Source organism: Rhinopithecus roxellana, chromosome 5, assembly GCF_007565055.1.
Source record: "Rhinopithecus roxellana isolate Shanxi Qingling chromosome 5, ASM756505v1, whole genome shotgun sequence".
Classification (NCBI taxonomy): Eukaryota; Metazoa; Chordata; class Mammalia; order Primates; family Cercopithecidae; genus Rhinopithecus; species Rhinopithecus roxellana.
Window position 1 is genome coordinate 167,786,973 of NC_044553.1, and position 24,522 is coordinate 167,811,494.

The 24,522-nt window shown below is 38.1% G+C and overlaps 1 protein-coding gene across 4 annotated transcripts in view; it reads right to left on the minus strand.

Annotated features, from left to right (window-relative positions):
* LRRC49 (leucine rich repeat containing 49) overlaps positions 1-24,522 on the minus strand; it is a 157,681-nt gene that overhangs the window by 21,040 nt on the left and 112,119 nt on the right. For all 4 annotated transcript variants that reach the window (XM_010363664.2, XM_030929760.1, XM_030929759.1 and 1 more), the window contains one exon: positions 22,457-22,566. In XM_010363664.2, the coding sequence (XP_010361966.1) occupies positions 22,457-22,566 (110 nt within the window). The remainder of the gene's footprint in view (positions 1-22,456; positions 22,567-24,522) is intronic.

Genomic DNA, 24,522 nt, shown 5'->3' on the forward strand with positions numbered 1-24,522 from the left:
GGACTCCTCCCTAACTCATTTTATGAGGCCAGCATTAACCTGATACTGAAACCTGGCAGACACACAACAAAAAAAGAAAATTTCAAGCCAATATCAATGATGAATACCGATACAAAAATTCTCAATATAATACTGGCCAACTGAATCCAGCAGGACATCAAAAAGCTTATCCAGCAAGATCAAGTTGGCTTTATCCCTGGGATGCAAGGCTGGTTCAACATATACAAATCAATAAATGTAATCCATCACATAAACAAAACCAATGACAAAACCACATGATTATCTCAACAGATGCAGAAAAGGCCTTTGATAAAATTAAACATCTCTTCATGCTAAAAACTCTCAATAAATTGGTTATTGATGGAATATATCTCAAAATAATAAGAGCTATTTATGACAAACCCATAGCCAGTATTATACTGAATTGGCAAAAGCTGGAAGCATTCCCGTTGATAACTGGCATGAGACAAGGATGCCCTCTCTCACCACTCCTATTCAACAAAGTATTGGAAGTACTGGCCAGGGCAATCAGGTAAGAGAAAGAAATAAAGCGTATTCAAATAGGAAGAGAGGAACTCAAATTGTTTCTGTTTGCAGATGACATGATTGTATATTTAGAAAACCCCATTGTCTCAGCCCAAAAACTCCTTAAGCTGATAAGCAACTTTTCAGCAAAGTCTCAGGATACAAAATCATTGTGCAAAAATCACAAGCATTCCTATACACCAACAACAGACAAGCAGAGAGCCAAATCATGAGTGAACTACCATTCACAATTGCTACAAAGAGAATAAAACACCTAGGAGTACAACTTACAAGGGACGTGAAGGATCTCTTCAAGGAGAACTACAAAGAATCAAATAGGCAATAAAAGAGGACACAAGCAAATGGAAAAACATTCCATGCTCATGGATAGAAGGAATCAGTATCATGAAAATGGCCATACTGCCCAAAGCAATTTATAGATTCAATGCTATTCCCATCAAGCTACCAGTGAGTTTCTTTGTAGAATTAGATAAAAGTACTTTAAATTCCGTATGGGACCAAAAAAGATCCCGTATAGGCAAGGTGATCCTAAGCAAAAAGAACAAAGCTGGAGGCATCACGCTACCTGACTTCAAACTATGCTACACGGCTACAGTAACCAAAACAGCATGGTACTGGTACCAAAACAGACATATACATGAATGGAACAGAACAGAGACCTCAGAAATAACACCACACGTGTACAACCATCTGATCTTCAACAAATTTGACAAAAACAAGCAATGGGGACAGGATTCCCTATTTAATAAATAGTGCTGGGAAAACTGGCTAGCCATATGCAGAAAACTGAAAGTGGACCTTTTCCTTACATCTTATACAAAAATTAACTCAAGATGCATTAAAGACTTAAATGTAAAACCCCAAATCATAAAACCCCTAGAAGAAAACCTAGGCAATACCATTCAGAACATAGGCATGGGCAAAGACTTCATGACTAAAACACTGAAAGCAATGGCAACAAAAGCCAAAATTGACAAATGGGATCTAATCAAACTATAGAGTTTCTGCACAGCAAAAGAAACTATCATCAGAGTGAACAGGTAACCTACAGAATGGGAGAAAATTTTTGCAAGCAACCCATCTGACAAAGGTCTAATACTCAGAATGTACAAGGAACTTAAACAAATTTACAAGAAAAACACAGACAACCCCATCAAAAAGTGGGCGAAGGATATGAAAAGACACTTCTCAAAAGAAGACATTTATGCGGCCAAAAAATATATGAAAAAAAGCTCATCATCACTGGATATTAGAGAAATGCAAATCCAAACCACAATGAGATAATATCTCACATCAGTTAGAATGGTGATTATTAAAAAGTCAAGAGGGGCACGTCCAAGATGGTCTAATAGGAACAGCTCCAGCCTCCAGCTCCCAGCGTGAGCGACACAGAAGATGGGTGATTTCTGCATTGTCAACTGAGGTACTGGGTTCATCTCACTGGGTCGTGTCAGACGGTTGGCGCTGGTCCATGGGTGCAGCCTGACCAGCAAGAGCTGAAGCAGGGTGAGGCATCACCTCACCTGGGAAGCGCAAGGGGAAAGGGAATTCCTTTTCCTAGCCAAAGGAAATTGAGACACACAACACCTGGAAAAGCGGTTAACTTCCACCCTAACACTGCGCTTTACCAAGGGTCTTAGCAAGTGGCACACCAGGAGATTATATCCCACACCTGGCCTGGAGGGTCCCAAGCCCACGCAGACTCCCTCATTGCTAGCACAGCAGTCTGAGGTCTAACTGCAAGGTGACAGCGAGGCTGGAGGAGGGCACCTGCCATTGCTGAGGCTTAAGTAGGTAAACAAAGCCACCAGGAAGCTCAAATTGGGTGGAGCCCAACACAGCTCAAGGAGGCCGGCCTGCCTCTGTAGACTCCTCCTCTGGGTCATAGCTAAACAAAAAGTAGGAGAAACCTCGGCAGAGGTAGATGCCCCCGTCTGACAGCTTTGAAGAGAGCAGTGGATCTCCCAGCACGGAGGTTGAGATCTGAGAATGGACAGACTGCCTGCTCAAGTGGGTCCCTGACCCCTGAGTAGCCTAACTGGGAGACATCCCCTACTAGGTGCAGACCGACACCTCACACCTCACATGGTGGGGTACACCCCTGAGACAAAGCTTCCAGAGCAAGAATCAGACAGCAACACTCACTGTTCAGCAATATTCTATCTTCTGCAGCCTCTGCTGCTGATACCCAGGCAAACACGGTCTGGCGTGGACCTCAAGCAAACTCCAACAGACCTACAGCTGAGGGTCCTGATCGTTAGAAGGAAAACTAACAAACAGAAAGGACACCCACACCAAAACTCCATCAGTATGTCACCATCATCAAAGACCAAAGGCAGATAAAACCACAAAGATGGGGAAAAAGCAGTGCAGAAAAGCTGGAAATTCAAAAAATCAGAGCGCATCTCCCCCTCCAAAGGAACACAGTTCATCGCCAGCAACGGAACAAAGTTGGATGGAGAATGACTTTGATGAGTTGAGAGAAGAAGGCTTCAGTCAATCAAACTTCTCAGAGCTAAAGAAGGAACTACGTAACCAGCACAAAGAAACTAAAAACCTTGAAAAAAGATTTGACAAATGGCTAACTAGAATAATCAATCTAGAGAAGTCTTTAAAGGAACTGATAGAGACGAAAACCATAACATGAGAACTACATGACAAATGCACAAGCTTCAGTAACCGACTCGATCACCTGGAAGAAAAAGTATCAGCAATTGAAGATCAAATGAATGAAATGAAGCGAGAAGAAAAGTATAGAGAAAAAAGGGTAAAAAGAAATGAACAAAGCCTCCAAGAAATACAGGATTATGTGAAAAGACCAAATCTACATCTGATTGGTGTGCCTGAAAGTGACGGGGAAAATAGAACTAAGTTGGAAAACACTCTGCAGGATATCATCCAGGAGAACTTCCCCAACCTAGTAAGGCAGGCCAACATTCAAATTCAGGAAATACAGAGAATGCCACAAAGATACTCCTCGAGAAGAGCAACTCCAAGACACATAATTGTCAGATTCACCAAAGTTGAAATGAAGAAAAAAATGTTAAGGGCAGCCAGAGAGAAATTTCGGGTTACACACAAAGGGAAGCCCATCAGACTAACAGCAGATGTCTCGGCAGAAACTCTCCAAGCCAGAAGAGAGTGGGGACCAATATTCAACATTCTTAAAGGAAAGAATTTTCAGCCCAGAATTTCATATCCAGCCAAACTAAGTTTCATAAGTGAAGGAGAAATAAAATCCTTTACAGACAAGCAAATGCTTAGAGATTTTGTCACCACCAGGCCTGCCCTACAAGAGATCCTGAAGGAAGCACTAAACATGGAAAGGAACAACAGGTACCAGCCATTGCAAAAACATGCCAAAATGTAAAGTCCATCGATGCTAGGAAGAAACTGCATCAACTAGCGAGCAAAATAACCACCTAATATCGTAATTACAGGATCAAGTTCACACATAACAATATTAACCTTAAATGTAAATGAACTAAATGGTCCAATGAAAAGACACAGACTGGTAAATTGGGTAAAGAGTCAAGACCCATCAATTTGCTGTATTCAGGAGACCCATCTCACATGCAGAGACACACACAGGCTCAAAATAAAGGGATGGAGGAAGATCTACCAAGCAAATGGTAAACAAACAAACAAAAAAAGCAGGGGTTGCAATCCTAGTCTCTGATAAAACAGACTTTAAACCATCAAAGATCAAGAGAGACAAAGAAGGACATTATATAATGGTAAAGGGATCAATTCATCAGGAAGAGCTAACTATTCTAAATATATATGCACCCAATACAGGGGCACCCAGATTCATAAAGCAAGTCCTTAGAGACTTACAAAGAGACTTAGACTCCCATACAATAATAATGGGAGACTTTAACACCCCACTGTCAACATTAGACAGATCAACGAGACAGAAAGTCAACAAAGATATCCAGGAATTGAACTCAACTCTGCACCAAGCGGACCTAATAGACATCTACAGAACTCTCCACCCCAAATCAACAGAATACACATTCTTCTCAGCACCACATCGCACTCATTCCAAAATTGACCACATAGTTGGAAGCACTCCTCAGCAAATATAAAATAACAGAAATTATAACAAACTGTCTCTCAGACCACAGTGCAATCAAACTAGAACTCAGGACTAAGAAACTCAATCAAAACCGCTCAACTACATGGAAACTGAACAAGCTGCTCCTGAATGACTACTGGGTACATAACGAAATGAAGGCAGAAATAAAGATGTTCTTTGAAACCAATAAGAACAAAGATACAACATACCAGAATCTCTGGGACACATTTAAAGCAGTGTGTAGAGGGAAATTTATAGCACTAAATGCCCACAAGAGAAAGCAGGAAAGATCTAAAATTGACACCCTAGCATCACAATTAAAAGAACTAGAGAAGCAAGAGCAAACACATTCAACAGCTAGCAGAAGGCAAGAAATAACTAAGATCAGAGCAGAACTGAAGGAGATAGAGACACAAAAAGCCCTCCAAAAAAAATCAATGAATCCAGGAGCTGGTGTTTTGAAAAGATCAACAAAATTGATAGACTGCTAGCAAGACTAATAAAGAAGAAAAGAGAGAAGAATCAAATAGATGCAATAAAAAATGATAAAGGGGATATCACCACCGACCCCACAGAAATACAAACTACCATCAGAGAACACTATAAACACCTCTACGCAAATAAACTAGAAAACCTAGAAGAAATGGATAATTTCCTGGATACTTACATTCTCCCAAGACTAAACCAGGAAGAAGTTGAATCCCTGAATAGACCAATAGCAGGCTCTGAAATTGAGGCAATAATTAAGAGCCTACCAACCAAAAAAAGTCCAAGACCAGACCGATTCACAGCCAAATTCTACCAGAGGTACAAGGAGGAGTTGGTACAATTCCTTCGGAAACTATTCCTATCAAAAGAAAAAGAGGGAATCCTCCCTAACTCATTTTATGAGGCCAACATCATCCTGATACCAAAGCCTGACAGAGATACAACAAAAAAAAGAGAATTTTAGACCAATATCCCTGATGAACATTGATGCAAAAATCCTCAATAAAATACTGACAAACCAAATCCAGCAGCACATCAAAAAGCTTATCCACCATGATCAAGTGGGCTTCATCCCTGGGACGCAAGGTTGGTTCAACATACGCAAATCAATAAAAGTAATCCAGCATATAAACAGAACTAAAGACAAAAACCACATGATTATCTCAATAGATGCAGAAAAGGCCTTGACAAAATTCAACAGTCCTTCATGCTAAAAACTCTCAATAAATTCGGTATTGATGGAACATACCTCAAAATAATAAGAGCTATTGATGACAAACCCACAGCCAATATCATACTGAATGGGCAAAAACTGGAAGCATTCTCTTTGAAAACTGGCACAAGACAGGGATGCCCTCTCTCACCACTCCTATTCAACATAGTGTTGGAAGTTCTGGCTAGGGTAATCAGGCAAGAGAAAGAAATAAAGGGTATTCAGTTAGGAAAAGAAGAAGTCAAATTGTCCCTGTTTGCAGATGTCATGATTGTATATTTAGAAAACCCCATTGTCTCAGCCCAAAATCTCCTTATGCTGATAAGCAACTTCAGCAAAGTCTCAGGATACAAAATCAATGTGCAAAAATCACAACCATTCTTATACACCAGTAACAGACAAACAGAGAGCCAAATCATGAATGAACTCCCATTCACAATAGCTTCAAAGAGAAAAAAATACCTAGGAATCTAACACACAAGGGATGCAAAGGCCCTCTTCAAGAAGCACTACAAACCACTGCTCAGTGAAATAAAAGAGGACACAAATAAATAGAAGAACATACCATGCTCATGGATAGGAAGAATCAACACTGTGAAAATGGCCATACTGCCCAACGTAATTTATAGATTCAATGCCATCCCCATTAAGCTACCAATGACTTTCTTCACAGAACTGGAAAAAACTGCTTTAAAGTTCATATGGAACCAAAAAAGACCCTACATTGCCAAGACAATCTTAAGGCAAAAGAATAAAGTTGGAGGCATCACGCTACCTGACTTCCAACTATACTACAAGGCTACAGTAACCAAAACAGCATGGTGCTGGTACCAAAACAGAGATATAGACCAATGGAACAGAAGAGAGCCCTCTGAAGTAATACCACACATCTACAGCCATCTGATCTTTGACAAACCTGACAAAAACAAGAAATGGGGAAAGGATTCCCTATTTAATAAATGGGGCTGGGAAAATTAGCTAGCCATAAGTAGAAAGCTGAAACTGGATCCTTCCCTTACTCCGTATATGAAAATTAATTCAAGATGGATTAGAGACTTAAATGTTAGACCTAAAACCATAAAAACCCTAGAAGAAAACCTAGGTAATACCATTCAGGACATAGGCATGGGCAAGGACTTCATGTCTAAAACACCAAAAGCAACGGCAACAAAAGCCAAAATTGACAAATGGGATCTAATTAAACTAAAGAGCTTTTCTGCAGCAGCAAAAGAAACTACCATCAGAGTGAGCAGGCAACCTACAGAATGGGAGAAAATTTTTGCAATCTACTCATCTGACAAGGGCTAATATCCAGAACCTATAAAGAACTCAATCAAATTTACAAGAAAAAAAACAAACAACCCCATCAAAAAGTGGACAAAGGACATGAACAGACACTTCTCAAAAGAAGACATTCATGCAGCCAACAGACACATGAAAAAATGCTCATCATCACTCGCCATCAGAGAAATACAAGTCAAAACCACAATGAGATACCATCTCACACCAGTTAGAATGGCAATTGTTGAAAAATCAGGAAACAACAGGTGCTGGAGAGGATGTAAAGAAATACGAACACTTTTACACTGTTGGTGGGACTGTAAACGTAATTTATAGATTCATTGTGGAAAACAGTGTGGCGATTCCTCAAGGATCTAGAACTAGAAATACCATTTGACCCAGCCATCCCATTACTGGGGATATACTCAAAGGATTATAAGTCATGCTGCTATAAAGACACATGCACACGTATGTTTATTGCAGCACTATTCACAATAGCAAAGACTTGGAATCAACCCAAATGTCCATCAGTGACAGACTGAATTAAGAAAATGTGGCACATATACACCATGGAATACTATGCAGCCATAAAAAAGGATGAGTTCGTGTCCTTTGTAGGAACATAGATGCAGCTGGAAACCATCATTCTCAGCAAACTATCACAAGAACAGAAAACCAAATACCATATGTTCTCACTCATAGGTGGGAACTGAACAATGAGATCACTTGGACACAGGAAGGGGAACGTCACACACCGGGTCCTATTGTGGGGAAGGGGGAAGGGGAGGGATAGCATTAGGAGATATACCTAATGTAAATGACAAGTTAATGGGTGCAGCACACCAACATGGCACATGTAAACATATGTAACAAACCTTCACCTTGTGCACATGTACCCTAGAACTTAAAGTATAATAATAAAAAAAAAGAAAAAAAAAAGAATTCTTAGAAAAGTGAAAAAAAAAAGTAATAGTAATTTTAGTAAAAGGTGCCTTAAATTTATTAATTCTCTTTAAAATGAAAAAAATGAAAATGGAAAGTTGAAATACAATCAAATCTTAAATATCTTTATTTTAGAAAGCTTAATAAATATTTTTATTTCTACAAAAAAAAAAAGTCAAGAAACAGCAGATGCTGGTGAAGCTGGGGAGAAATAGGAGTTCTTTCACACTGTTGGTGGGAGTGTAAATTAGTTCAACCATTGTGGGAGACAGTGTGGTGATTCCTCAGGGATCTAGAACCAGAAATACCATTTGACCCAGCAATCCCATTATTGGGTATATACCCAAAGGATTATAAATCATTCTACTATAAAGACACATGCACATGTATGTTTATTGCAGCACTGTTTATAATAGCAAATACTTGGAACCAACCCAAATGCCCATCAGTGATAGACTGAATAAAAAAATGTGGCACATATACAGCATGGAATACTATGCAGCCATAAAAAAGAATGAATTCATGTCCTTTGCAGGGACACAGATGAAGCTGGAAGCCATCATTCTCAGCAAACCAACAGAGAAGCAGAAAACCAAACACTGCATGTTCTCACTCATAGGTGGGAGTTGAAAAATGAGAACACAAGGACACAGAGTGGGAACATCACACACTGGGGCCTGTCGGGGGTGGGGGCAAGGGGAGGGAGAGCATTAGGACAAATGCCTAATGCATGCAGGCCTTAAAACCTGGATGACAGCTTGGTGGGTGCAGTCAACCATTATGGCACATGTATACCTATGTAACAAACCTGCATGTTCTGCACATGTATCCCAGAACTTAAAGTGAGAAAAAAAAAAGTACAGAATAAAAGCTCCTCTTTGTATCTCTGGTAGAATTCAGCTGTAAATCCATCTGGTCCTGGGCTTTTTTTTGATTGGTAGGCTATTTATTATTGCCTCAATTTCAGAACTTGTTATTGGTCTATTCAGGAATTCAACTTCTTCCCGATTCAGTCTTGGCAGGGTGTATGTGTCCAGGAATTTATCCATTTCCTCTAGATTTTCTAGTTTATTTGCATAGAGGTATTTATAGTATTCTCTGATGGTTGTTTGTATTTCTGTGGGGCCAATGGTGCTATCAACTTTATCATTTTTTATTGTGTCTATTGGATTCTTCTCTCTTTTGTTCTTTATTAGTCTAGATAAAGGTCTATTTTATTAATTTTTTCCAAAAAAACAGCTCGTGGATTCATTGATTTTTTTAAAGGGTTTTTCATGTCTCTGTCTCCTTCAGTTCTGCTCTGATCTTTGTTATTTCTTGTCTTCTGCTGGCTTTGGGGTTTATTTGCTCTTGCTTCTCTAGTTCTTTTAATTGTGATGTTAGGGTGTTGATTTGAGATCTTTTTAGCTTTTTGATGTGGGCAGTTAGTGCTATAAATTTCCCTTTTAACACTACTTTAGCTGTGTCCTAGAGATTCTGGTATATTGACTCTTTGTTCTCAACGGTTTCAAATAACTTCTTGGTTTCTGCCTTAATTAATTATTTATCCAGAAGTCATTCAGGAGTAGGTTGTTCCATTTCCATGTAGTTGTGTGGTTTTGAGTGAGTTTCTTAATCCTGAGTTCTAATTTGATTGAGCTGTGGTCCAAGAGACAGGTTATTATGATTTCAGTTCTTCTGTATTTGCTGAGGAGTGTTTTACTTCCAATTATGTGATCAATTTTAGAGTAAATACCATGTGGTGCTGAGAAGAATGTATATTCTGTTGTTTTTGGGTGGAGAGTTCTGTAGATCTATAAGGTCCACTCAATCCAGAGCTGAGTTCAAGTTCTGAAAATCCTTGTTAATTTTCTGTCTCAATGATCTAATGTTGACAGTGGGGTGTTAAAGTCTCCCACTATTATTGTGTGGGAGTCTACGTCTCTTTGTAGGTCTCTGAGAAGGTGTTTTATGAATCTGGGTGCTCCTGCATTGGGTGCGTATATATTTAGGATAGTTAGCTCTTCTTGTTGTATTGATCCATTTACTGTTATGTAATGCCCTTCTCTGTCTTTTTTGATCTGTGTTGGTTTAAAGTCCATTTTGTCAGAAACTAGGATTGCAACCCCTGCTTTTTTTTTAATTTCAATTTGCTTGGTAAATTTTCCTCCATCCCTTTATTTTATTATTTCATTTTATTTTATTTTGTGTGTCTTTGCACGTGAGATGGGTCTCTTGAATACAGCACACAGATGGGTCTTGACTCTTTATCCAGCTTGCCATTCTGTGTCTTTTAATTGGGGCATTTAGCCCATTTAAGGTTAATATTGTTATGTGTGAATTTGGTCCTGTCATCATGATGCTATCAGGTTATTTTGCAGACTTGTTGATGTACTTGCTTCATAGTGTCATTGATCTTTGTACTTCAGTGTGTTTTTGCAGTGGCTGGTGATGGCTTTTCCTCCAATCTCTTCTGGCTTGTAGGCTTTCTGCTGAGAGGTCCACTGTTAGTCAGATAGGCTTCCCTTTGTAGGTGACTGGCCCTTCTCTCTGGCTGCCCTTAACATTTTTTCCTTCATTTCAACCTTGGAGAATCTGTTAATTATGTGTCTTGGGGTTGATCTTCTCATGGAGTATCTTACTGGAGTTCTCTGGATTTCCTGAATATGAATGTTAGCCTGTCTTTTTAGGTAGGGGAAGTTCTCCTGGATGATATCCTGAAGTATGTTTTCTAACTTGGTTCCATTCTCCCTGTCTCTTTCAGGTTCCCCAGTCAGTTGTAGGTTTTGTCTTTTTACATAATCCCCTAGTTCTCAGAGGTTTTGTTCATTCCTTTTCATTCTTTTTTCTCTAATCTTGTCTGCCTGTCTTATTTCATCAAGACAGTCTTCAAGCTCTGAAATTCTTTCCTCTGCTTGGTATCAGTTCCATCAGGCCTCTTATGTTCCTCTCTAAACTGGTTATTCTGGTTAACAGCTCCTGCAATCTTTTAGCATAGTTCTTGGCTTCTTTGCATTCTTTTGTCAATTCATCCATATCACCCTCCACCCAGTTCTGTGTCCTTGCTGGAGAGGTGTTGGGATAATTTGGAGGAGGAGAGGCATTCTAGCTTTTTGAGTTTTCAGTGTTTTTTTCATTGATTCTTTCTCATCTTCGTGAGTTTATTTAGCTTCGATCTTTGAGGCTGCTAATCTTTGGATGGGGTTTCTATGGGGACTTTTTTGTTGTGCTGTTGTTGTTGTTTTTTGTTTGCTTTTTTTCAACAGTCAGCCCCTCTTATGTAAGGCTACTGTGGTTTGTGGGGGTCCACTCCAGACCCTATTTGCCTGGGTCCCTCCTGCACTTGGGGGTGTCATTAGTGGAGGTTGCAAAACAGTAAAGATGACTGCCTGCTTCTTCCTCTGGGACCTCTGTCCTAGAGGGGCACCAGTATGATGCCAGTGGGAATGCTCCTGTATTAGGTGTCTGGCAACCCTTGTTGGGGGGAGTCCCACCCACTCAGGAGGCATGGGATCCAGCACCTGCTTAATGAAGCACTCTGGCTGTCCCTTAGTGGAAGGGGTGCACTGCACTGGGAGGAATCCTACTTGTCTGGACTACCCAGATACCTCAGAGCCAGCAGGAGAAAGACTAACTCTGCTGATCTGTGGACACTACGGCTGCCCCTCAGGGGCTCAGTCCCAGGGAGATCAGAGTTCTGTCCCTAAACCCCTGGCTGGAGTTGCTGAAATTCCTGCAGGGAGGCCCCACCTAGTAAGCAGGATGGGTTACTGCAGTGATGGCTGCCACCCCTCTCTCTGGGAGCTCAGTGGTCTTAGGCAGCAGTCAGATGCAGTGATGGCATCTGCCCCTCCCCTGGGGAGCTCAGGCTGCTGCAGTGAATCTGTCCCAAGGAGGCAGCAGGCAGCCTCACTGATGGTGACTGCCTCTCCCCGGAGGAACTTGGTAGCCTTAGGCAGTATCCAGCCAAGTGGTCACTGAGAATATGCACAGCTCTGTGCTTGAGATCCAAGGCCCTGGTGGCATGGGCTCATGAGGGGGATCTCCTGATCTGTGGGTTGCACAGATCCATGGAAAAAGTGTGGTTTCCCAGGCAGGGTAGCGCAATCACTCACTGCCTCCCTTTGCTGGGGGTGGGAGCTCCCCTTGCCCTGTGTGGCTCTCAGGTGGGCCATCGCACCACCCTGCTTTTCCTCTCTCTCCATGGGTCATACCAAATGCCCAGTCAGTCCCAATAACAGGGCCTGGATACCTCAGTTGCCGGTGCAGGATTCACTCACCATTTTGTTCTTCTCAGTGGGAGTCTCCGACTGCAGCTACTGCTAATTTGCCATCCTGGCCCCTATTTCCATTTACTTTCTTTACTGATTTTCTTTAAATTACAAAAGTAATGCCTATACACATCTTATATCACTTTTATTAGTCTTTTCACATAATCAACTTTACATTAATACTGTTTTAACATCATTTCTTTTTTTAAACTTTCTTCTGGATTATTTTGCTGCTCTTTTGCTACCTTGGTGAGATAAGTGTTTTAGCGCATTCATTTTCAGCTTTTATTCTTTCCTACTACATCCATGTCAAGGCTGTCTCCATTTAGCACCACTTTAACTTGATCCCACAAGTTTTGAAATGGGTATTTTTATTATATTTCAGTTCAAGGTAGTTTCAGATTTCTATTATGAAATTATCTTTAACCTGTGGGTTATTTAGAAATGTGTTTCTTAATTTTCAAATATATGGAAATTTCCTGGTTATCATTTTGTAGTCAGGTTAAAGTTGACTGCATTTTGAATAGAAAACATGCTCCATGTGATTTCAATTCTTTGCAATCTCTGGACATTTGCTTTATGAATAGTATTTGGTCAATTTTTTAAAATGTTCCCTGTATGCTTGACAAGAATGTGCAGCTGCTGGGGCAATGTTCTCTAAGTGGTAATTAGGTCAAATTTATCACATTATTCAAGCATTTTATATCCTTTTTCTATTAATTACTCAGAGATGTATTAAAACTTCCCACTAATTGTAATTTTGGATTTGTAGTTCTGTCAATTTTGGGGTTATACATTTTTAAGGTTATGCTAATAAGTGCATACAAATTTAAATGTCCTATAGTTTTCTAGTGAACTTGAACCTATTATCATTTTGAAATGATCCTTTTTATTTCTAGTATTACTTTCAACTTTCAGGTATTGAGTCCTCAATAGCTACTCCATTTTTATTTTGGTAGTATTTATGTTGTTTATCTTTTCTCACTTTTTTGTTTTCAATATTTATGTAAACATATTTCAGATGTATCTCTTGTAAACAACATATAGTTGAACTTAATTTTTTATTCAGTCTGACAATCTTAGCATTTTATTTTTTTGTTTTTTTTTTTTTTTGGAGATAGGGTCTTGCTCTGTCACCCAGGCTGAGGTGCAGCTGCACCGTCTCAGCTCACTGCAACCTCTGCCTCCTGGGTTCAAGTGATTCTCATGCCTCAGCCTCCTGAGTAGCTGGGATTACAGGCACGTTCCACCACATCTGGCTAATTTTTGTATTTTTAGTAGAGACAGGGTTTCACAATGTTGGCCAGGTTGGTCTTGAACTCCTGATCTCAGGTGATCTGCCTGTCTTGGTCTCCCAAAGTGCTGGGATTACAGGCATGAGCCACCAGGCCCAGCCAATCTTTGCATTTTAATCAGAACAATTAGTATATTTGCATTTTATCATTAAGATAGATTCATTACATTGATGGTTGTATTATGGCTTCCTTGCATCCATGTCCTTTACAATGTGATTTTACAGCTACATAAGGCCTACTCTCAGGTCCCTAAGTGTTGCTCTGTTATCTGATTTGACCAAAAGAATGTGGGTGAAATGATGGTATGTCAGTTCTTAGCATAGGACTCAAGAGGCCTTGCATATTTCTACTTTTTCTTTGAACCCTGCCTCTGCCATGAGAACAAGCCCAGGCGGATTTCTGGAGTATGAGAGACCATGTGTAGCAGTGACAGGTTGTCTCAGCTAAGGCCTTCCTAGACCAGGTTACAGCCAGCCAACCCTCAAACAAGTGAGACAGCCAAGGTTAGATCAGCAGATCTACCTTGCCTACCAATCCACAGGTGACTACTGATACATGAGGACCCCAGCTGAAGGCAGAAGATCCACCTAACTGACCTATAGACTCAAAGAAAAAAATAAATGCTTCTTGTTTTAAGCCACTAAGATTTGGGGTGTTACACAGTACTGGTAGTGATAGGAACATACATGCTGATATATCATTATTTATGTTTAAATCTACCATTTTCTTTTCTTTCTGCTTAATCCACATGTTCTATTTTTCGTTTTCTCTTTGCCTACCTTACTAATTTAGAAGCTATATATTTGCTTATTATTTGGTTACCATAGAAATTACAACATGAACAACATTAACCCACTAATATATAAAGTTAATCACTGTATTTATCTCCATCCCAGATAATACAAGGTCCTAAAATACAATATCTCCATTTACTCCTTCCTGCTACATATACTACTGTTGCAGTGTATTTTAATTTTATATTTTTAAACCCCACAAAATGTTGTTACTGTTGATCTCTATCAACCTTGTCCAACCTGTGGCTGACGGGCCACCACATGTGGTCTAGGATGGCTTTGAATGTGGCCCAACATAAATTTGTAAACTTTCTTATGAGATTTTTTTGTGATTTTTTTTCTAGCTCATCAGCTATCATTAGTGTTAGTGTATTTTACATGTAGCCCAAGGCAATTCTTCTTCCAATGTGGCCCAAGGAAACCAAAAGATTGGATATCCCTAATTTATATGGCCAATGTTCATTTAGCCTTATCCAACATATTTAGTACTTTCCTTGCTCTTTAGCTTTTCTTGCATCTCAGACCATCTAACTGGGGTCACTGTCCTCCCTTAATTATAAGCTTTATAATTTCTTTTAGTGTAAGAATACTAATGGGAATTCTCTTAGATTTTGTTTTTATTATTTTGTTTGAAATGTCTTTATTTCACCTTCATTCTTAAAAGACATATTTGCTGTGCATAGAATTCTAGGTTGGTAATTTCCTTCAGTACATTGAACACATCATTCATTATCCTATCTTCTGGCTTCCACTGCTGCTGTTATGAAATCAATTTGTTGATCTCCACTCTTTTCAAGGTAACCTCTCTTTTCCTGGTTGTTTTAAAAACTTTTCACCTTATATTTAGAATTCTGTAGTTTCACTGTGATGTGACTAGGTGTAGATTTCTTTTCATTTATCCTTTTTGTGATTAGCTGGGCTTATTTAATGTGTGGTTTGTATATTTCATCAGTTCTGAACAATATTTGCCATTAGCTGTTTTAATATTGCCTCTACTCTATGCTCTCCATTGTGTCTTTTTGAAACTTCAGTCAGATGTTAAACCTTCCAACTCACTTTGTCCTCCAAATTTCTTAGCCACTTTCTCATATACTCTATCTTCTTTTCCTTTTGTACTACATTCCAGAAAATCTCTTCTAGTCTGTCTCTCAGTTTATGGATCTCTTTTCAACTGTGTCTAGTCAGCTGTTAAGCCTCCTAATTAAATTTTAACTTTGTGTATTACATTTTTCATTTATATAATTTCCTTTCATGTCTGCTGGATCATTTTTTACAATTTCTTATTCTCTTCAGATATTTTCAAGCTTATCTTGTATATCATGACATATACTAGGCACAGTCATTTTATAGTCTATGCATGATAATACCAATATTTAAAGTATTCATGGATCTCCTTCTGTAGTCTGTTTTTTCCTTCTAGTTCTTTTACATGATGTCTTATTTTCTTGTGTGACTGGTTATTTATATTTTCATTGTATGCTGGTAATTGCCCTTAAAAATTAGCCATGAGGATTCTTTGAGACAAGGTGAAAGTAGCTTCTTCCAGAGAGGAGGTACATTTGCTTTTTCCAGATATTTACAGACAGTGATATTTAAACCTTTGTATTATTTTAAACTAGCTATGTGTTATGAATTCAGGCTGTACATCTATATGAGGACTGCTTTTTGTTTACATTTGCTTAAGGACAACTTTCCTCTTTTCTGCTCCTATCAAGGCAACTTTCCTTGGAAATTCCTGAGTGGGGAGAAGAGCTAGGCTTATTTCTGACCTGATGGTATAGCCACTGGGGTTTCATTTTAATCTTAGAAAGACGTCAATTTATATTTACCACTTTAGATGGAGCCCTGGGCTTTGATTTCCATCATTTCTACTGTTCTAGGCTAGCAGAACAAAAATGTATGTTTCCTTGAAATGCCTCTGGATCAAACAGTCTCTATGATATGATAAAATATACATTTGGTCTTTGTCCATCCCTGTACTCTCTCCATTCCCATTTCCTGGCAAAAAGTTCCTAAAACCCTTGGAATTGCAGGAGTAATGAGAATGTTTTTATGCTAATGAGATGGCTGGTACCTGGGGTGTGTGAGCAAGATAGCTTTAGGATGGGGGTTGGGCACTGGAAAGGCCAAGGCATAATTAGAGGGGTGGGACCTCCAGCCCCATTGCCAACCTCAGGGGAGGGGAGAGGAGCTGAAAATTGACTTGATTACCAATAGCCAATGATTTCATTTATCATGCCTACATTATGAAGTCTCCATAAAAACCCAAAAGGACAAGATTCAGAGAACTTCTGGATAGATGAACACGTGGAGGTTCCTGAAGTGTGGTATGCCTGGAGACAGCATGGAAGCTCTGTGTCCCTTCCCACATGCCTTGCTCTATGCATTTTTTCCATCTGGCTGTTCATCTGTATCCTTTGTGACATCCTTTATAATAACTGGGTAAATGTAACTAAAGTGTTTCCTTGTATTCTGTGAGCCACTCTAAGCAAACTAATAGAACCCCCCCCAAGAAGGGGGTTGTCAGAATCTCAATTTATAGCTGATCAGTCAGAAGCATAGGTCACAACTTGTGCTTGCAACTGGCATGTGATGTAGGGAGGCTGGGTTTGGTGGGGAGGAGCTGTCTTGTGGGACTGATCTTTCAACCTGTGGGATCTGACACTATCTCCAGGTAGGCAGTGTCCGAATTAAATTGAATTAGAGGGCACCCAGCTGATGTCTGCTGCTGAATTGCCAGGCTGGTGTGTGGGGAAAACCCCCTCACTTATCTGGCATCGGAAGTGTTGAATGGTGTGTAAAAGCAGGAAAAGTAAGTTTGGTTCTAAGAGCTTTGTGTCTACCTTAATTTTCAATGTTCTGCTTTTCCCATAGATTCTGGCCTGGTAATTATGTTATACCTTACTGGCTCCCCAAAACTTTTATGAAGGTTTTTATTTTGTCTAGCATTTTGTATTGCTTTTAACTCAAGGAATGGTAAAAACAACCAAACTCATCATTTTCAGAAACAGAAGTTCAATATATTCCTAATCTTATACAGATATATACAGAGTAAAACTCAAAAACTACTCTTTTCAAACTGTACAGACATAGAATAAAACCTGAAAATCATTCTTCAACTACTCTACCACCACTCCTCATATCTATATCCTCCCAGGTGTTCATCCTGTCAACTCCCTTTCTGTTTTCATATTTTTATGTCTACATATTTATTATGTTGTTTTAAATAACATTGGGTCATAATGTAAATAGTTTTATGCTGTATTTCATTTAATGAACTGTCTCTGGATCATTTAATGTCAGAACAGGAGATTTACCTCAATCTTTCTCCCCCTCCTCCTCCTTCTTTTACAGTCATATTATCTACTGTAATATAAATAGTATCATATAGATTCTACATCTGTAAATGTAGAAGTACTATGATATACTTAGTTTTACCAATTATTTGGCATTTGTTTACTTTCCAAAGTTAAGTAACTACAAACAATAAAGCATGGCAGCCTACTACATAAATAACTTGTGCATATGTGTATTTCAATAGACTATATGCCTAGTACTAAAACTACAGGGTTCAAATACATGTATGCTTTAAATTTTGATAGACATTGCAAAACTACCTTCCACCAAAAGTCATATTACACTTCTACCAACATGTACAGTGTACATCGTCCTAAATACTAAAAAGTCATTGATATTATTGCTTTTTAAATTTTTAAGTCAATCTCATTGGCAAAAATGACATCTCATTATTTTAATTTAAGCTGTATTTCTCTGATAGACAAGTGAGTTTAGGCTTACATTATCTGGTTATTCATATTTCTTCTTGTGAGTTTTCTCTTTATATGCTTTGCCTTTTTTTTTTCTATTATCTCAACTGTCTTTTTTCTTACTAAATTTGTAGGATTTCTTAAAAATTTTGTTAAACATGCTGCAAATATATTCTCCTGTCTGCTTATGTATTTTTACTATATGATGATCATATAAAACTGTAAAAATGTGAGCTACATGTTACAAACCTTCAGGAAGTATGAGAAAGTATAGTAGAACATTTTCATTAACATGAGATGATAAATGCCTTTCTAAGATATAAAATATATCCTGTTTTAGGTTCCTGAGAAATCATATTGGGATTTTTTATTGAGAATTAAGTAAATTCGTAATTTAATTTGGATAAATTGGCATCTTTACAATATTAAGTCTTAGAATTTGTTAACATTGTAAATATTCTTTTTTTTTTTTTTTTTTTTTTTTTTTTTTTTTGAGACGGAGTCTCGCTCTGTCGCCCAGGCTGGAGTGCAGTGGCCGGATCTCAGCTCACTGCAAGCTCCGCCTCCCGGGTTTACGCCATTCTCCTGCCTCAGCCTCCCAAGTAGCTGGGACTACAGGCACCCGCCAACTCGCCCGGCTAGTTTTTTGTATTTTTTAGTAGAGACGGGGTTTCGCCGTGTTAGCCAGGATGGTCTCGATCTCCTGACCTCGCGATCCACCCGTCTCGGCCTCCCAAAGTGCTGGGATTACAGGCTTGAGCCACCGCGCCCGGCCAATATTCATTTTTAAACTTCCTTTTTGTTCTTAATTGTATTTTCATTTATTTATTTATTTATTTAAGAGACAGAGTCTTGCTCTGTCACCCAGATCAGAGTACAGTGGCGCAGATCACGGCTCACTGCAGCCTCAGCCTCCCACGCTCAAGCGATCCTCCCTCCTGCCTCAGCCCCAACAAGTAGTTGGGACCACAGGCGCAAGCCACATGCCTGGTTAGTCTTTGTGTTTTTTCTAGAGATGGAGTCTTGCCATGTTGCCCAGGCTGGTCTCAAACCCCTGGGCTCAAGCGATCCACCTGCCTCAGCCTCCCAAAGTGCTAGGACTACAGGCATGAGCCACCATGCCAGGCCTGTTCCCAATTTTACTGTGTATGTCAGAGTTACTTTTTATAAGGTGTATTTTCTGGTATTTCATAGTTTCTTTGCCTCTATAAATGGGGTATGTTTTCTAATACTATTTTCAACAGCTTATTATTGGTATGAAGAAATATTAATTATTTTGATATGTTAATCTAGTATCTGGCCTCATTGTTATATATTCCGATTGATTCAAAAAGTTTAATAGTTGAATTCTTAGATTTTCTGGAGAGTCAGTGTTTGCTTTTATTGGTCAACTATTCTCTTTCAAATTCTTATTTCTTTAAAAGCTGCTATTATCTTTATTAACTTCTTTTTTCCAATTTTTTAAATTTTGCCTTACTTTGGTATTTCTCTAGGTTCCTGAAGTAAAAGCTTCATTCATTACTTTCTAATCTTTCTTATTTTTTAATAACTACATTAAAGATACACAATTTCCCATCAGCACAGCTCTGGTCACATCCCAGAGGTTTTGACATATAGTATTCTTATTGTCAAACTCATTTATATATGATTTATTATTTTAGCTTTAATTTCCTCTTTAATTCAAAAGCATTAAAGTATTTTTAAATGCTTTTTAAAAAAGGATAAAAACCAAAAAAACAAGATAGAACAAAAAGCAAGAAGATAATTCAAGAGGTTCACAGAAACATAGAGTAAAAATATCTATGTACTTTGGAATCCTAGTGTCTCCCTCCAATTCAACACTTAGAGGTAAGCATTTTGAAAAAATCAACTGTCCATGGCAAAATTGTCTTTCATGAAACCAGTCCCTGGTGCCAAAAAGGTTGAGGACTGCTGCTGCATATCATCAAACTTCTAGTCTTTTCCCACAAAGTTATCTCATTATTTTAAAATTTGGTTGTCTATGACTTTGATCAAATATCCTCTTTTTTAAGTTTAAAGGCATTTGTATTTTGTTTTCTGGAAGCTTGCATCTGCTGTCTACCCCACTTCCCATCCCAATTCCAATTAGATAAGTTTTTGGCTATCCTGACCCATTATTTTCTAATTTTATAATATTATGATTAGAAAATGTGATTTGTATGAGTATGCTTTTTGAGATACTTGAAGATTTACTCTGAGTTTAATATATGGTCACCTTTTAGAAACATTCCATAGATGTTTGAATAAAATATGTGTTTTTTTTTTCTGAACTGGGAATAAGGTTGTCAGTATAAGATTTTAAGTATATTTATTTGATAAAATGTGTTAACTATGTTATTCAAATCCTCTATAGTCTTTCTTATTTTAGTTGATTTGATCTGATTTATGACAGAAGCATATTAATGTCTATTACAATAACTGAAAAATTTGTCAATATATGCTTCTATTTGTTGATATGTTTAAAAGCTGTAGTCTTAGTTACACTGTTTCATAACTATTTTCTGGTGGATTGTAATTTTTAGTGTCATCAATTCTATCATTATTAACCACTAATATTCCTGTATTTGTTTGTTGTTGGCATTTAGCTCATTATACATTTCCCATCCCTTTGCTTTAAGCCTTTAGGGGTTTTTTAGAGGTATCTCTGAAAAAACATGTTTTTAATTCAATCTGAGAGTTAGTATCTATTAATAGAAGACTTTATTAATATTTATGGTGATAACCCAAATGCTATTTTTTTCCTTCCTGCTTTTTGTTGATCACCTTTTTCCTTTTAGTAGTTTAGAAATTATCCATCTAATCTTTTTCTAATGAAAACCCTTAATATTTTAATACACACAAATGTGTATTTTTCCATCAATTTTTGTTTTTAATTAGTACCTATTATCTCTCCTAAACAGGGAAAGAAAGTAAACTTTAACTTCCATTCTCTTAGGATTTTCTTGGATTTTTATTTTTAGGTTATTTAATCTTTTTAACATTATACATTAATACTTATTCAGACAACTATAATTTTTACTGATTTATTTCTACATCATTGTTTCTTGAATTCAATGCCTCCTTTTTTTTTTTCAGAATGGTTTTGTGGGTTTTAGATGGGATTTATATTCCATCAATCAGATACACCTGGGTAAGATTTAAATTCAGAACTGGGCTAAGTGGGGAAGTAGGAGTAGCATGCAAAAGACTCACTTTGTTAGTGTAAATTATAGTAGGGTAACATGATTCTGGAGCCAGATTCTGGGGAGCAGAGTAGGGAACTTCCTGATCCCCAGCGCAGTTAAAGTGGTATGATCCTGGTGCTCACAGCTGGGACAACAGTCTCCTGTTGTCCTTGACTGTAGCAAAGTGTTCCATGACCATAGCAAGGAGGCAGTTTCCTTTGTGGGCTTGTTCTGTGGTATTCTTGGAGACATCTCTGGAGGCTCAGTCTAGAAACTGCTTCCTCAACGCTTTCAAAAATTTTGTAGATGTCTAATTCCTTGCTTACTTTAACCAGAGTGACTTGTATGATCTGTAACTGAATCATGGCTGGTCAACCATCCTTAACTATTTCTTCATCCCTGCTCCACCTCGTCAGTTAGTGTGTTCTGTCAGGTTTCCTCTTCTCCATCTTGCTGCCTTGGCTCAGGCCCTCATAATCTCTCCTGGCCTACAGAGTAACCACTTGATTGGTCTTCATTACTTCAACCTCTACCTGCTCAAATGTCAGTCTTCTAGAATGTAAATCCAATTATATGATTGCTTGTGCTTCATTACAAAACACAAGTTTTCATTTTTGCTTGGCATGGATTGGAAAGCTCTTCGAAGTCAGACCACAATCAGTCTTTTCTAGCTTCATGTCCTATCACTTATTCATAATCATCCCATGTTCCGATTATACTGAGCTATTTACAATTACTTGTGCTTTTGCAGATATCTTTCCCCATATCCTCTACCTGAAAACTCCTACTCATTCCCAAAGAACTAGATAAAATGTTATCTCCTTTGTGAAGCCTTCCCCAGTGTTCTTCCAAAATGTGGTTAGTCTCTCCTACGGCCCTCCCTTATAGCACCTGAAACATTATGTTTTAATTACTTGTGTATATCTTTAACTTATTAGACTATAAGCCATATGAGAATAAGGATCATCTTATTTAATATCCCCAACACTTTCAATAGGGCTAGTCTAGGATACATGTTTATGGAACACATAATTAGCATAGTTAAGAGGTATGTGGATTTATTTCTTTTTCTAGTGTAACAGTGATTCTATAAAAAACTATAAAAATTAAAGGTTACCTGGCATCACCCAGAATGGAAATCAGACGATACTGGGGTAACTCAGAAGACGCTACATGTGCTAGGATTCCAAAGAGCCTTTCAGCCATTATCATATCATTTTGTGTCACCTGAAGAGATACAATAGAAAGGGATAAAAAAAATGACACCATCTCTTAGCTGGATAAAACTAATATAATCCCAAAGAGAGATCCAGATTAAAAATTATCTTGTAAGCCCACAAAAGCACATTCTCCTGTGCTGTAGAAAGAAGAGTTTTCATTGATATTTTTCTTTCTTGAGTTAAAAGAAGATGTACAATTGTGGTTCATGATGATGGAAGTTGATTGGAGGTGATGAGTTAGCTCTGATTTAGAAGCTGTCTTTCCTGAGAATTACACTTCAATTTTTAGTAATTTTTTTTTCAGAAATTCTATAGCTTCTTGGATTAGAATGATTTAGAGGAAAAAAATTCCCAAGTGTCAATGGGATAGATGCATTTTAATAATGTATCAAAGATAAGCCAAAGTGTTGGACATACCTTGCTCCTTTAGGGATAATTTTGTCCCTTCCTGAGAGACGGAACTTCACTGAATTAGCAAGGATGCTCCCGTTCATTCTATCAGTCTTTAACCCCAAAAAGAATAACTTGTCACAAGTATACCCTATGAGGACCCATTCTTACATTAACCAAAAAAGTACTAAAAGCTGAAAGCAGTACCTGTATTACTATCTGGGGATATTTTCTTTAATACAAAATAGGGTTGCTTACATCTTAAATATTGTTTTTTTGTCATAATTCAATGATCCCAGCCAAGAGCCATTTTGCGCCCTACAGAACAATCAGCAATGTCTGGAGACATGTTTAGTTATCTCTGGACATTACGGGCATCTAGTGGGTAGAGACCAGGGTTGCTGTTAAACATGTCACAATGCAGAGGACAGCCCCCACAAGAAAGAATTATCTGGCTCAAAATGTCAACAGAGCCAAGATTTAGAAACCCTGGTATAATTAAATTTTAGAAATTTTGAAAATTTGTTCCTGACACTAGCTGTTAATACTCTTCACAGGCATTTTCTTAAAAACAAACCAATAATTCACAAACATCTTATACATATGAATCAGTGCAGGCTAGCTCTCTTCCCTTCCCTGGATCTTAACAGTTAAGGAGGCTTCTGTCACTTCAAATCCTTCCTTAGCTAATAACTAAGTTGTGTTTGGTCCAATATAGTCACCTAGTGGCCAATGCAGGCCACTACTCCATGTTTTCTTCTTGATGCTCATAATTCAATTTAATTCTACCTCAAGCAATATCATTCTTTTTTATACACGGAGAAGTAAAAATGCAGCGTAACATTACTATGTAAGGTCAAGGACTTTACAAACAGGAATATATATTAGGTATTTTAATAAAGTGTCAAATATCCCTGGCATTGAGATTTTCAGAAATTTAAATCAGAATAAATTATATTGGTTCTCTCTAATTCTTTCTAATTCTTCTCCACTTTACATAACTATACTATTCCTTCCTAATTCAAAGTTTGATAATAATGGGTATTCTTCTAGTAATGATCCATATCTGGGTAAATACACTATTTAGGGTTAACTGAGGTAACGGTTTGTTACCTCAATTAAGGGAGAATCACTCACCCATAGTAAAAATAATCATTCTATTTCCAGTCTGGGCTAACTTTAGAAACCTTTAGGACTAATTATTAGGTCCTTCCAGGGACTCACAACCTCACCTCTGGAGAAGTACCAAATAGTATACATGAATACACAAGACTGAGCCAACCCTCTTGAGAACTAGCTGGAGAAATTAAAAGTCATCTGAAGATTCAGATTTACCCAACATGTTCAGCAGATGGCTGATTCTGAGGTTATAGAAATACCATGGTTGATGCAAATTTCATATAGCTGCTTGTACATTGATCCAGAGATGTACAGTCTCCTCATAGTATGCTGAATTTTTGGAATTAAGTATCAGCTGCAGGGAAATACAGTTACTGTGCCAGAAAGTTGATTACAGTTAATCTTACAATAAAGAGTTCTTCCGAATTTCAAGAGATATTGTAATAAGACTAAC